Consider the following 12,740-nt stretch of genomic DNA (forward strand, 5'->3'; position numbering starts at 1 on the left):
ACCGTTTGAAGTCGTTTTTTGGCACCTGGTTCAGACACTGGAAAACAGCCGATCCGAGGGCTGATCTTTGTCAAATCGACGCCCAGCCAATTGTCTTTTCAGATGAGGAAACAAAAAAAAGTCACAGGGTGCAAGATCAGGAGAGTAGGGAGGATGTGGCAAAGTTTCAAAGTTTTCTTCCTCCAGGTACTCTTTCACCACCTTGGATTTGTGAGCAGGTGCGTTATCATGAAGTAATTTGATCCCTTTCAATCCTGTAGTTGGTCTGGCTCTCTTGTAGTAACGAACGATGCCAGCAAGAACTTTTTCCTTGTAGTACACCCCAGTGATGCTTCTGCCTTTTTCGCGTGGTTTTTGAAAAATGACACCCTTTGTGTTATAAAATATTGTGTATAAAACCTTCTTGCCGGAGCGACTTTTTCGCACGATCCGAGGGGCATTGGCACCTTTTTTTTTATCCATGCTTTGTTTTGAGCTTTTCTTTTTGGCTCAAAGAAGTACACCCAAGTTTCGTCTCCAGTCACGATCTCATCCAAGCGTTTTTGATCACATCCGTCGTATATCTTGAGTAGCCGTTGGGCAAACGTAACCCTACACCTCTTGTTCTCTTCAGTGAGGAAACGTGGTACCCATCGCGCGCACACCTTTGTGTATCCAAGTTTGTGTTTTAAAACTCTCAAGACAGACGACGACGAAATGTCCTGTGTTTCGGCAATAAAATGACTGCTCACTCGGGGATCTTCATCAACTAACCGTTGCACATGGGACACCATTTTATTGTCGGTTACAGGTGGTTTCTTCACTTTTCCCCTTGCATCTTCCACAGACGTTTTCCCTGTTGAGAAATGCTTTGCCCACCGAAAAACTGTCGCGCGAGATGGTGCTGTGCCTGGGCTTACAGTTCTCAGCTCTTCAAGTATGTCACCGGCCGTTTTACCAAGTGCCGTTCTTATTTTGATGTAGGATCGAAAATCCTTCTCTGAAAATGTGCTTTTTGCCGCCATTTTTTAGGCCAGTGTCTCTCGCTTACATGACTAAATACACTGTATCTTTACGAAAACACAACGGATCACAAAGAAATTATGCACAATAATACGTTGTGTACCAATCTTGATAATGACGTCATTTGTTATAAATGTCGTCATTTGATTCTGTGCAAAAAAGACCAGTCTCAGTCTTGCTGACGACAACCTTGTATCCATGCGAGGCTTTTTGAAGAAGGAACGAATGTCTCCTGCACTCTGTAAAGCAGCACGTTTCCCCCCTTTCCCAACCATTCCCACCTCCACTTGTTTGTAACACCTTCCTCTAGTTTTTCAAGTTTAGAAGGATCGACATCATCACTGATGTAAGGCATTTTGATCGAGCAAAATGCTCAAGTTTGAAAGAAAGTTTCTGGACACCGACGAAACCAAATCATAATAAGCAAGATGGCGGCAAATCCAAGGGAGTGAACCGAGAAAGCACGCGAACCGGTGTCAAAAGTCGGATCGGAACCGCTGCTCGTTATTTCAACTTAGCGAAACGAAACGGAAAACCGGAATTTCCGGCTTCAGATTTTTTCAAAAACCGGAAATCCGGCAAAAGCCGGAAGAGTAACACCCATGCACTAGCAATAACGCCGCTGAGGTTAATGTTGTGACCTAACTGCCTCAACGTAGCCGAAATAGCAGAACGCCTGACTCGAAGAGACGAGGGGGAGCTGCCCTGAGCTGCTAACCATGACAAGTGGTTAGCTACCTGCATAGAACGTGGGGATACAGAATTGACCTGATTCTCTGCACACCATTTAACCCAAGCCGTCCAATGTTAAGCGTACACTGAGCTCGTAGAATTCCTGTGCGCTTTGCGAACCAAATCAAGTGTCCTTTCCGAGGCACCCGACCGGAGCAGGGATCTTCTCACAGTCTCCATGCGTGAAGGAGCAGGGACCGTGGGTTCTCGTGCTGAATGCCGGTGCGTGGTTACAGTAATTCTCCCTTTTCCAGGTTTAGAGGAATGGGAGGACCTTCTGCTAAGCGGAGGAGATCCGGAAACCAGTGCTGACTCGTCCACATCGGCGCGACCAGAACCAGGGATGGTTGCTCCAACTCTGCTTTCCTCAGCACTTTTCCGAGAAGTTGGAATGGTGGGAAAGCGTAAGCCGTGAGTCCTGTCCAGTCGACTTCCAGTGCATTCACTTTCCAGGATTCCGGGTCCGGAAACGGGGATATGAACACTGGTAATCTCCTTGAAAACCGGGTTGCGAAAAGATCGACCATTGGTTTGTCCACCTGAACCCATAGCCGCTGGAGAGCGTGGTGGGTGATCGTCCACTCCGTATGGAGTACTTTCGAGGATCGACTGAGAGAGTCTGTCAAAACATTCAGTTTTTCCGGCAGATGTTTTGCTGACAACCTTATCTGATGCTGGTAACACCACTTCAGAATTTGGCATGCTTTGAGAGACAGTGTGTGAGAGCGAGAACCGCCCTGCCTGTTGATGTAAGCTGGAACTGTTGTATTGTCTATATAAAGACGAACATGCTTGCCTGCCACCAGTGATAGAAAGCTCTGAAGACCGTGGGCTACAGCCTCTAACTAGAGAACATTGATGTGTGAGAGGGCTTGGCCTGTTGTCCATGTGCCAGAGGCTGTGTGGTGAGAGAGATGAGCACCCCAGCCTGATAGGGAAGCATCTGTGAACAAATCCTCCTCTGGGGGAAGGGGAGTGATGAGAACTCCCTGTGAGACCCATGGTTTTAGCCACTGATCTGTGATCTGCTGAAACCAGCTTTCTAGCTGAACCGAGACCTGCCATCCCTGGGAGGAGGGGTTCCAAACCGAACTCAAAGCTGCCTGAAACGGCCTCTTGTGCACTCTCCCCAGAGGGACATTAGTGTGGCCATGGATTCCATTTGACCGAGCACTGATGCCAGCGCCTTGACCGGAGCTTGCTTCTGTGACGCTAAAGATTTCACTAGATTTTGCAGTTTGTCTATCCTCTTCTGTGAGGGGCGGACTGACCAATCTACCGTATCGAACCTCATTCCCAGGTACGTGAAGGTCTGGGATGGCGTAAGTTCCGACTTGGCTTGGTTTACCGAGAAACCCAACTCGTGAGCCTGACACAGGATGAGCCGCGTATGGGCATTGCATGCTTCTCGTTCCTGATTGAGGATAATTAAGCCAGTCGTCGAGGTAAGCCCTGAGTCGTACGCCCTGCTGCCTGACTAGGGCGCACAGCTGGCGTAACACCATCGTGAAAATCCAAGGCGCAAGAGATAGGCCAAAGGGAAGGGCCCTGAATTGGAACACTCTCTCTCCCCACCGAAATCTCAGCCATTTCCGGTCTGATGGGTGCATGAGGATGTGAAAGTATGCGTCTGTCAGATTGATCGACGTCACCCAGTCTCCCGGCCTGAGTGCGTCTCTGACTGACGCTGGCGTCTCCATTGTGAACTTGATTTGTCTCAAAAATCTGTTCAGAGGAGACAAGTCTAAAACCGGGCGCCAGCCCCCTGAAGCCTTCGGTACCACGAAAATTCTCCCGTAGAATCCTGGGGAGTTGTGGTCCATTACTTCGTCTATCGCTTCCTTCTGTAGCAGAGACAAGATTTCTGCTTGTATCGCCGTCTTTGCCTCCAATTTGACGGGAAACTTGAACACCGGAGGAACTCTGGTTAAGCGAGCCTTTCCCTCCTTCCAGAGTAGCCTGAACCTCGAACGCACTATACCCACTATCCACTGACTGTTTACCTTTAGCAACCAATGTGTAAGGGCCCGTGACAGGCCGCCTGCCACCAAAGGCGTGGTGGGTGCGTGAGTTAGTGGTTCGGGGACGCATCATTGGGGGTGTGCTTTCCGTCCAGACCCCCTTGAATTGCCGAAAGACGGCTTCTTCTTAGGGTAAGGCGCGCCTCTTTCCCGTCCCCTCGAAGAAGAGCTGGCTTGTGTTGACCTGCCCCTATTCGCCGAAGAGGCGGAAGGTTTAGGCGGTCCGTAGCTCTTGCTGTGCGGCTTAGGGAAACCGTGTTGAGCTAACTTAGCAATCGCTAAGTCCCGATTGTCCTGTGTTTCCATCTGGAGCGTGTCGAGAGATGGCTGTCCTAGCAAGGAAGCCTCAGTGAAAGGCAAAATCTTAAGAACCTCCAGCGTGGCTTTATCTTGAATTCTAGAACCAGCCAGAAACACGGACCTGCGCGTATGCACTGCATGTGCGTAAAGCTGAGCAGAAAGACGCATTTGCTCTGCTGAGACTTTAGCCAAAGTAGCGAGCAGAGTAGTCACGTCCTTTACACTTGCGTCACTCCGAAATTCAAACGGATCTAGTGACGTGGCGATAGAACGGGAGAGAGACCTGAGCAGCGTTTTCGACAGAGACGCTAACTCCAAGTTGTATCTCCCTGTTTCCTCCAAACCTAAGAGAGAGGCTTCTGTGTAAGGAACAGATCTGTCTCTGCTATACCCGTCTTCTCTGAGCGTCGCCAACTCCGGTGTTACCGGGAGCGTCGCGCGTGGTAAAGAGTAGGAGTCTATGAGATTGTGTGGGGTAGCGTTCAACGTAAACCTTCGTCCCGCCTGCTGTGAGATGTGAGGGGCTCCATGTGCGTCGGACAGCCAAGGCTTGGCCGAGTCTGGTGCCTGACCGTGCTCTGCTAGAAGCGGCACTGAATCAGACGACGCATACCCGTGCGACAAACGCTTAGCCTGAAGGAGATTCACGAAACTTAAAAGTTGGTGTCCCTTCCTGTGGTAAGCGGAAATCCCACACCGCTGAAGGTGGTGGTGCCGTCGCATTTGCTGCTGACACCACTCCTTCCTTTTCTTTCTTTCTTTCTTTATTTGGTGTTTAACGTCGTTTTCAACCACGAAGGTTATATCGCGACGGGGAAAGGGGGGGAGATGGGATAGAGCCACTTGTTAATTGTTTCTTGTTGACAAAAGCACTAATCAAAAAATTGCTCCAGGGGCTTGCAACATAGTACAATATATTACCTTACCACTCCTTCCTCAAAATACCTTGAAGCTACCTGAGCTGCCATTGCTACCGGTTGGTGTAGCTTGGCTGGTAACCGGAAACTGGTATCATCATCCACAGCGGAATCCCCATATTCCGATTCTCTTTCCGGAAGTTCGCCACCACATTGACTTGCATCGTCATAGGCGGTATCCCCCGGAAGTGAGGGTGCTTGTAAGGTATAATCTTCCCTAGCATCCGCTCTTGAGAATACTTCCTGCCCCCCGGGCGGAAGTGTGGAACGCTGTGCCAATACTGGATCCTGGCTAGGCCAGACCGACGATTGCGTGTCTTACGTTCTATGCGCAGGCATCGGAAGGGTGACTCCCCGACCGGCTACCTGTCTATTGACGGCTTCCTGCTCCCGTGGCGGAAGTTGAGACCGCTGTGCCGTCACTGGAACCCCACCGGGCCAGGCATGCACTTGCGTATCTCCCGTACTGAGAGCAAGCACCGGAGGGGTGACTCCCCAACCGGATACCTGTCTATTGACGGCTTCCTGCCCGACTCCGGGCGGAAGTTGGGAACGCTGTGCCGTCACTGGAACCTTAACAGGCCACTTACGTAATTCCCTGTGGGACAGTTACGGTACCTTTAGTGAAGCTGTCGATCCCTGCAGAAGATTCACGGTGAGAGGACGCACTTCCATCTTGTTCAGCGTGAACATCGGCGATAGTAACGGTGGCTGACGGGGTTGCCTTAACCCTGGCTCGCGCGCGTGCTTCTTCCGCTCCCGAATGAAGAGAGAGCAACTGCGCACTCGCCGACTTTAACTCCGCTGAAAACATGCAACGCATTTGATCGCTAAAGGAAGCAAACATGGCGGACAAATCGTCCTTCTCCGTCACTGTGCTAGGCTTAACCGGCGCTGTCTTGCACTCTTGCTTCAACGCCGGCATTACAGGACTCTTTGAGTCATCAATTTCTACTGAGAAAGAACTCTTAGAAACTGGTTCAAACACACTAACTGTGGTTTTCGAAACCTTTGCTTTCTTCGCCGCCTTCTTAGACGGGGACTCTGCCGTCCCTACCTGTCTAGCGCTAGATTTCTTCTTCCCACTGTCTGCCATACTGGCGAAAGTCTTGAACGTCAAAACGTAAACAAAGACTAACTTGTGGCAAACGAAAGTAACTAAACAAAAAAACTGGAAAAATCTCACCCAATCTCAGCCAAAAGCTAAGATACAGACGTGTGACCAGGGTAGGTACTGCCAAGAAGCAGTGGGCTAAAGAATAGCACGAGCGTAAACCAAAACACGTCCTCAACCAACAGCGCTGAAGAGATGTATTCATGACTACAAACATGGCGGCGAGAGCACGCGTGCGCATAGCATGCTGGGAGGTAGCCTTGACCTGTCGTTGTCATGTGACCGTCAAGGCCGTTCTATTTTTAGGGTTACTTCTCCCCCCTTACCAGGGTGAGCGTAGTTTTCAGCGTCCAAGCACTAAACTGAAGTAAATTGCAATATGTGAATTGGGATAAGATATGTAATTTAATGGCGTGTTTTGACAGAGACCGCAGAAAGGACAGAGCCAGCACAGCTGTGAGTGGATCACCCACAGGATTATTTTTAGCACAATTGATCTGCATTCCTTTCCCAAGCTGTCGCAAACAGCCTTATTTTTTTCCTGTAAACAATCAATGGATTGCGAAGATCGTATCTCACTACAGGAAAGATTTGCACAGCAAAAGTGACCTGGTAGAGTTACGTTCTCCATGTGCTCAAAAAGTAGACGTAACATAGTCACATACAAAACGAATCACTAGGAGAGTATGACACAAAAATATTGTTATCAAATACAGTAATTATGGACAGAGCAAGTTCTGCAAGTTCAGAGCATTAGATCACAGGCAAAAACATCTCTAAATTTACAACGCAAAAGTTCAACATAACTGAAAAAGAAACTTGTACGGAATCTTTGACAGGTGGTCACAAGGGCAGGTCTGACTGTATATTGCACTCATCTAACATCCTTTTAATAAGATTTAATTTGTAATTTTAAAAAAAGAAAAAATTTCTTGTCAAAGAGGTCAGTTGCTAAGTAACACTGGATTATCATGATTTGTAGATAATACTGCAGGTTACAGGTTTCACACTTCCTCGCGCCAACACTGTACCCAGTGACACTGACAGTCCTGCTCTTATCTTCTGAATAAAAACTGTTGCATGTCTACTCTAGATACAAACTTTAACCTGCATGGTTTTTGGCATCAGGAGATGCAATTGCAATAGTGGAGCAACGTGCCCTCCCTCTAAATAAAATTAAATAAGACACCTCCGTTGGATATCGACTTTCCCTATTTTACTACTTTGTATTCATAACCTCCGTTAGAGTAAATCAACCTCCATTTTATGACAATTTTCTTTTTAAGACAAGATTTCCTACGATACATAGAGGTCTTAAAAGGGAGGTTCCACTGTATACCTGAATTTATGTTATATGATATAATATATATCTATATATATATACGACTTGTGTCTGTGTGTCTCTGTGTGTGTGTGTTCGCGATGCACGGCCAAAGTTCTCGATGGATCTGCTTCAAATTTGGTGGGCATAATTATTCAGGTAGACCCCGGACACAACCTGGTCGATGAGAATTTTCAAAACGTGCTCTCAGCGCGCAGCGCTGAACCGATTTTGGTTTTTCTGTTCATCTTCCCAGATCCATTCCCAGTAACTCTTCCTTATCTTCTCCAGTCTTTTGCGTTTATCTCCCTTCCTTCATGTGGCGTCAATCCATATTCCCGTTACTATTTTTAGAAGGTCACTGTCCCGGCAAAGCCGGGTATTACTCTTCCTTATCTTCTCCAGTGTTTTGCGCGTTTATCTCCCTTCCTTCGTACGGTGCGCCGGCAAAGCCGGCATACACCCGGCTAAGCCGGGTCCCCGGCGAAGCCGGGTATTCGGCTCTACTTCTTCCCGGCGAAGCCGTACCCGGCGAAGCGGGTATTCATCTAGTATATTATAAATACTGGAGTATTCCTATTCTCTTATTAATATTACATTACATTTTTAACAATTAATAGATCTATGTGAACAACTTCTTCTTCTTCTTCGTTCATGGGCTTAGACTTCCACGTTCACTCATGTTTTTAGCACGAGTGGATTTTTACGTGTATGACCGTTTTTACCCCGCCATTCAGGCAGCATCTGCCGATTTTGGAGGAGGCATGCTGGGTATTTTCTTGTTTCTATAACCCACCGAACTCTGACATGGATTACAGGATCTTTTCCGTGCGCACTTGGTCTTGTGCTTGCATGTACACACGAAGGGGGTTAAGTCACTAGCAGGTCTGCACATAAGTTGACCTGGGAGATCGGAAAAATCTCCACCCTTAAACCACCAGGCGGCAGCGACCGGGATTCGAACTCACGACCTCCCGATTAGCCTCCGAGGCCGATGTCTTACCACCATGCCCGTCTGTGAACAACTGAATGGTGGGGAAAACACATTAGTGTGATTTTTTAAAGCTCTTTACTATTGTTATTTCGTGTTCTACTTAGTACTACATCTTTGATCCCAAAATAACAGTACTTATAGTTATACGGTTATAAAATAGTAATTAGTATGGTATTTTTTTTCTCTCAAATTAGTACATGTTGTATATGTTACAGTAAGAACCCGTACCTAGGGAATACGAGTAATTCCTGAGCATTTTAGTGAATACACATAATCCCCGTTTCACTCAGGGATTTCACGTAATCACTGAAATTCCCAGTGATTACGCGAAATCCCTGAAATTAGACCTGTCATTTTACGGGTTCTTACTATTGAGCATTCAGTGAATTCGCGTAATCTTCATCTCTGAACACCGACATTACCTATGACCTACAATTACACACAGCATAGTTTAACTTAGAGGACCTTTCAGTTTCGTCAGTGAGTGCAGTTGAAGTGTGTTTAAACGACGGAGACATGAGCGAATGTTAGTGAATACTATTCAGTTTTCAAATGTGTCTGAACCACTGCTTCTTGTTGCTTCATTCTTCCTCTTCCTCTTCCTCAAGCAAAGTCAAGATGTCTATCGAGGAAAGGTTTACACAAAAGCTCATGGATCATTTTAAAGAAAACAAGTCGCGTAAGGCGAAATTAGTACATTTAGTCAAGCTGTGGAACTCACAGAATGAAACTGAACGCACTGCATTTTTTCACAATGACCGTAGTCCGCCGCTCGTGCAAAACGCAGTGAAACTGATGAGCCTGTTTAGCGTGGTAGTGGTTTTGCTGTGCTGCAAAACACGCTTTTCTGTACCTCTCTTCGTTTTAACTTTCTGAGCGTGATTTTAATCCAAACATATCATATCTATATGTTTTTGGAATCAGGAACCGACAAGGAATAAGATGAAATTGCTTTTAAATCGATTTCGGAAATTTAATGTTGATCATAATATTTATATTTTTAATTTTCAGAGCTTGTTTTTAATCCAAATATAACATATTTATATGTTTTTGGAATTAGGAAATGATGTAAAATAAGATGAACGTAAATTTGGATCATTTTATATAAAAAAAAAAATATTACAATTTTCAGATTTTTAATGACCAAAGTCATTAATCAATTTTTAAGCCACCAAGCTGAAATGCAATACCGAAGTCCGGCCTTTGTTGAAGATTGCTTTACAAAAATTTCAATCAATTTGATTGAAAAATGAGGGTGTGAGAGTGCCGCCTCAACTTTTACAAAAAGCCGGATATGACGTCATCAAAAGTATTTATCGAAAAAAAAGAAAAAAAATGTCCGGGGATACCATTCCCAGGAACTCTCATGTCAAATTTCATAAAGATCGGTCCAGTAGTTTACTCTGAATCGCTCTACACACACACACGCACAGACAGACACACACACACACACTACGACCCTCGTCTCGATTCCCCCTCTATGTTAAAACATTTAGTCAAAACTTGACTAAATGTAACAAAAAAGGATTAATTCCAAAGTGTGACTATCAGAAGACCATCGATGCCCTGAAAGCAGCAGCTGATAATTCCCATGCCAAGGGGCAGCTCGGATATCATCTGTTGGAGAAGTAAGTTTTCACTTCAATCTAGTATTTTACTCAGTCTCAGACAAATGCTCTCTCTCTCTCTCTCTCTCTGTCCCTCCCCCCTCTCTCATTTGAGGAAGATTGATTGATCTATATATCAGTTATTAGTGCATGAAATGCGCTTAACAAATTATTTGATCCAAAAAAAGAAACTGACACTAATAGTATTACTCTGTATGAATACAAGTTGCAGAAACTGTGCAACATGATGCCCACTGAAGCCTGCAGCGCTGTACCTTGCTGTATACAAAAGCAATACAATTTGATTACACACTCTATCACTATCGCATTCGATCACTACGGCTTGCGAGGTTGAGTCAGCAGCAGCTGACAGATCTATAACACACATAGAAGTGACAGTCTGCGTTATAGGGGAGCGTGCACAACTGTGACCGCAGATCAAAATGATAGACTTGACATTCGTGGTTGGCCTGTTGTGGAGGTTTGACCATACTGATAACAAACAATGACACCAATTGACACGGCGGGCAGGAGTATTTACATCACGATATGCTAAATAAATGTGCCAATGTTTGATAGTAAAATCGAAACATAGAAACCGCGACCCGAAAATACACCTGCGCAGAGAGACTTTAGCAAAGAAATGTGTCAAGACTCACCTTTGGTTCAAGGGCCTCACACGTACGGCCACTTTTACCGACGTCATGGTGTTAATTGTCGCTAGTTTTCACTGTTCAGGGATGCACACGAGTAATGTTTCAAACTGGTTTCTCTTTGTAGCTTCTTTCCCTTGGCTTCCGTTCTCACCACTTTCAGTGGCAGTCGCCATGTTGCCTTGTTTGCTCATGTGACTGGTGGATGTCTAAAAATAGCACACCATGCGTTCAGGAGCGCATTTGAGCGTGGTAAAGGTAAACATCCACAAGGCACTGGTCTGTGTAGACAAATAATTCATGTTTTGTTGTGCTTGGACCGTAAATCAGTTGAGATGGTCCTTGTGGCTGGCCCATAAAGTGGACAGTTAGATACTAACAGTGGCCAAAGCCGCGGGCTTCAAAAGAATCAGTCCGTGCCGGACAATAATGTCCATAGTGTATGCACGGTATGACTCGTTACGTAATCATATCCACTACATTTGACTAAGAATGAGAAGCATCTGTCAGCGTCTGTCAGCATGACACGCGGCGAGAGAGACTAGAGAGAGAGAGATAGAGAGAGAGAGACAGAGACTGAGAGAGAGAGATATGAGGGTGGAGAGAGACGGAGAGAGAGAGAGAGAGAGACACAGAGAGACACAGAGAGAGAGAGATAGATAGAGAGACAGACAGAGAGAGAGATAGAGAGAGAGAGATAGAGACAGAGAGAGAGACAGAGAGATAGAGAGACAGAGAGAGAGAGAGAGAGAGAGAGAGAGAGAGAGAGAGACTGACTGAGAGAGAGAGAGAGAAAGAGAGAGAGTGGCCGAGTGGTAACGCACTTGCGCTCGCCGGGAAGCGAGAGGTTGCGAGTTCGACCCTGGGTCAGGGCGTTAGCAATTTTCTCCCCCCTTTCAACCTTGATGGTGGGTTCAAGTGCTAGTCTTTCGGATGAGACGAAAAACCGAGGTCCCTTCGTGTACACTTACATTGGGGTGTGCACGTTAAAGATCCCACGATTGACAAAAGGGTCTTTCCTGGCAAAATTGTATAGACATAGATAAAAATGTCCACCCAAATACCCGTGTGACTTGGAATAATAGGCCGTGAAAAGTAGGATATGCGCCGAAATGGCTGCGATCTGCTGGCCGATGTGAATGCGTGATGTATTGTGTAAAAAAAAATTCCATCTCACACGGCAAAAATAAATCCCTGCGCCTTGAACATGTGCGCGATATAAATTGCATAAAATAAAAATTTAAAAAAATTTAAAATATTCCCTGCGCTTAGAACTGTACCCACGGAATACGCGCGATATAAGCCTCATATTGATTGATTGATTGATTGAGAGAGAGAGAGAGAGAAAGAGAGAGAGAGAGAGAGAGAGAGAGAGAGAGAGAGAGACTCAGATCAATGAGGACTGGGGATGGGGGGAGAGCCGGGGGGCCGTGTGTAGGGGAAGGGCTCCTAATATGGACCGGCTCCTAATATGGACCACCGTGGCCTCCTGTTCTGACAAACTAACGGCGCGAGAGCGCTCAAAAAAGTTTTATTCGCTGTATTCACCCTCTCTTGATAACTTGCACATGTCAAAACAAAATGCAGAAACACACATCTCAAAACCGTTAGGCTTTTTCTCTTTTTTGTTCACTCAGTTTGGCAGTGTTCACTCTAAATTTGCCGCCTAAAACGGACTCGTTTCTGTCCACAGCCAAAGCTTTTATCACACAAAAATTGCTATATATGACAGCTAAAACCGTGCTTGTTGCATTTTAGCAGTGTTGACCCTGAGTTTCTACTGCAAACAAAAACTAATATCAAAATCTCAAAGTATGTGCGAGTCCCCTAATATGGACCACCTTCAACAAATCGAAGAAAATAAAAGCTAAAGGCTATTTTCATTAATTCATTAAGATGCTTGCTGCAAATAACCTATAACTAGCGCTCGAGATATTTAACAAATGCAACATAAAGTCTTCTTTTCGTGGAAGTTGACAATTTCACTTATTTTCACTCTGTTTTTGATAAGCTTCTTTAGTTTCTTGGTGCGCTTCAAATAATGCTCTCATCAACCCGAAACAGATAAATCTAGAGCAT

The 12,740-nt window shown here is 45.7% G+C and overlaps 1 protein-coding gene across 3 annotated transcripts in view; it reads right to left on the minus strand.

The window, feature by feature from the left end:
* LOC138951908 (kinesin-like protein KIF16B) overlaps positions 1–10,829 on the minus strand; it is an 82,250-nt gene extending 71,421 nt beyond the window's left edge. For all 3 annotated transcript variants that reach the window (XR_011451261.1, XM_070323467.1, XM_070323468.1), the window contains exon 1: positions 10,668–10,829. Coding sequence is in view for 2 of the 3 variants with exons in the window: in XM_070323467.1 (XP_070179568.1) it covers positions 10,668–10,714 (47 nt within the window). In the remaining variant the exon portion in view is untranslated. The remainder of the gene's footprint in view (positions 1–10,667) is intronic.
* Positions 10,830–12,740: the final 1,911 nt, after the last annotated feature.

The sequence above is a fragment of the Littorina saxatilis genome, linkage group LG17 (assembly GCF_037325665.1).
Source record: "Littorina saxatilis isolate snail1 linkage group LG17, US_GU_Lsax_2.0, whole genome shotgun sequence".
Lineage (NCBI taxonomy): Eukaryota > Metazoa > Mollusca > Gastropoda > Littorinimorpha > Littorinidae > Littorina > Littorina saxatilis.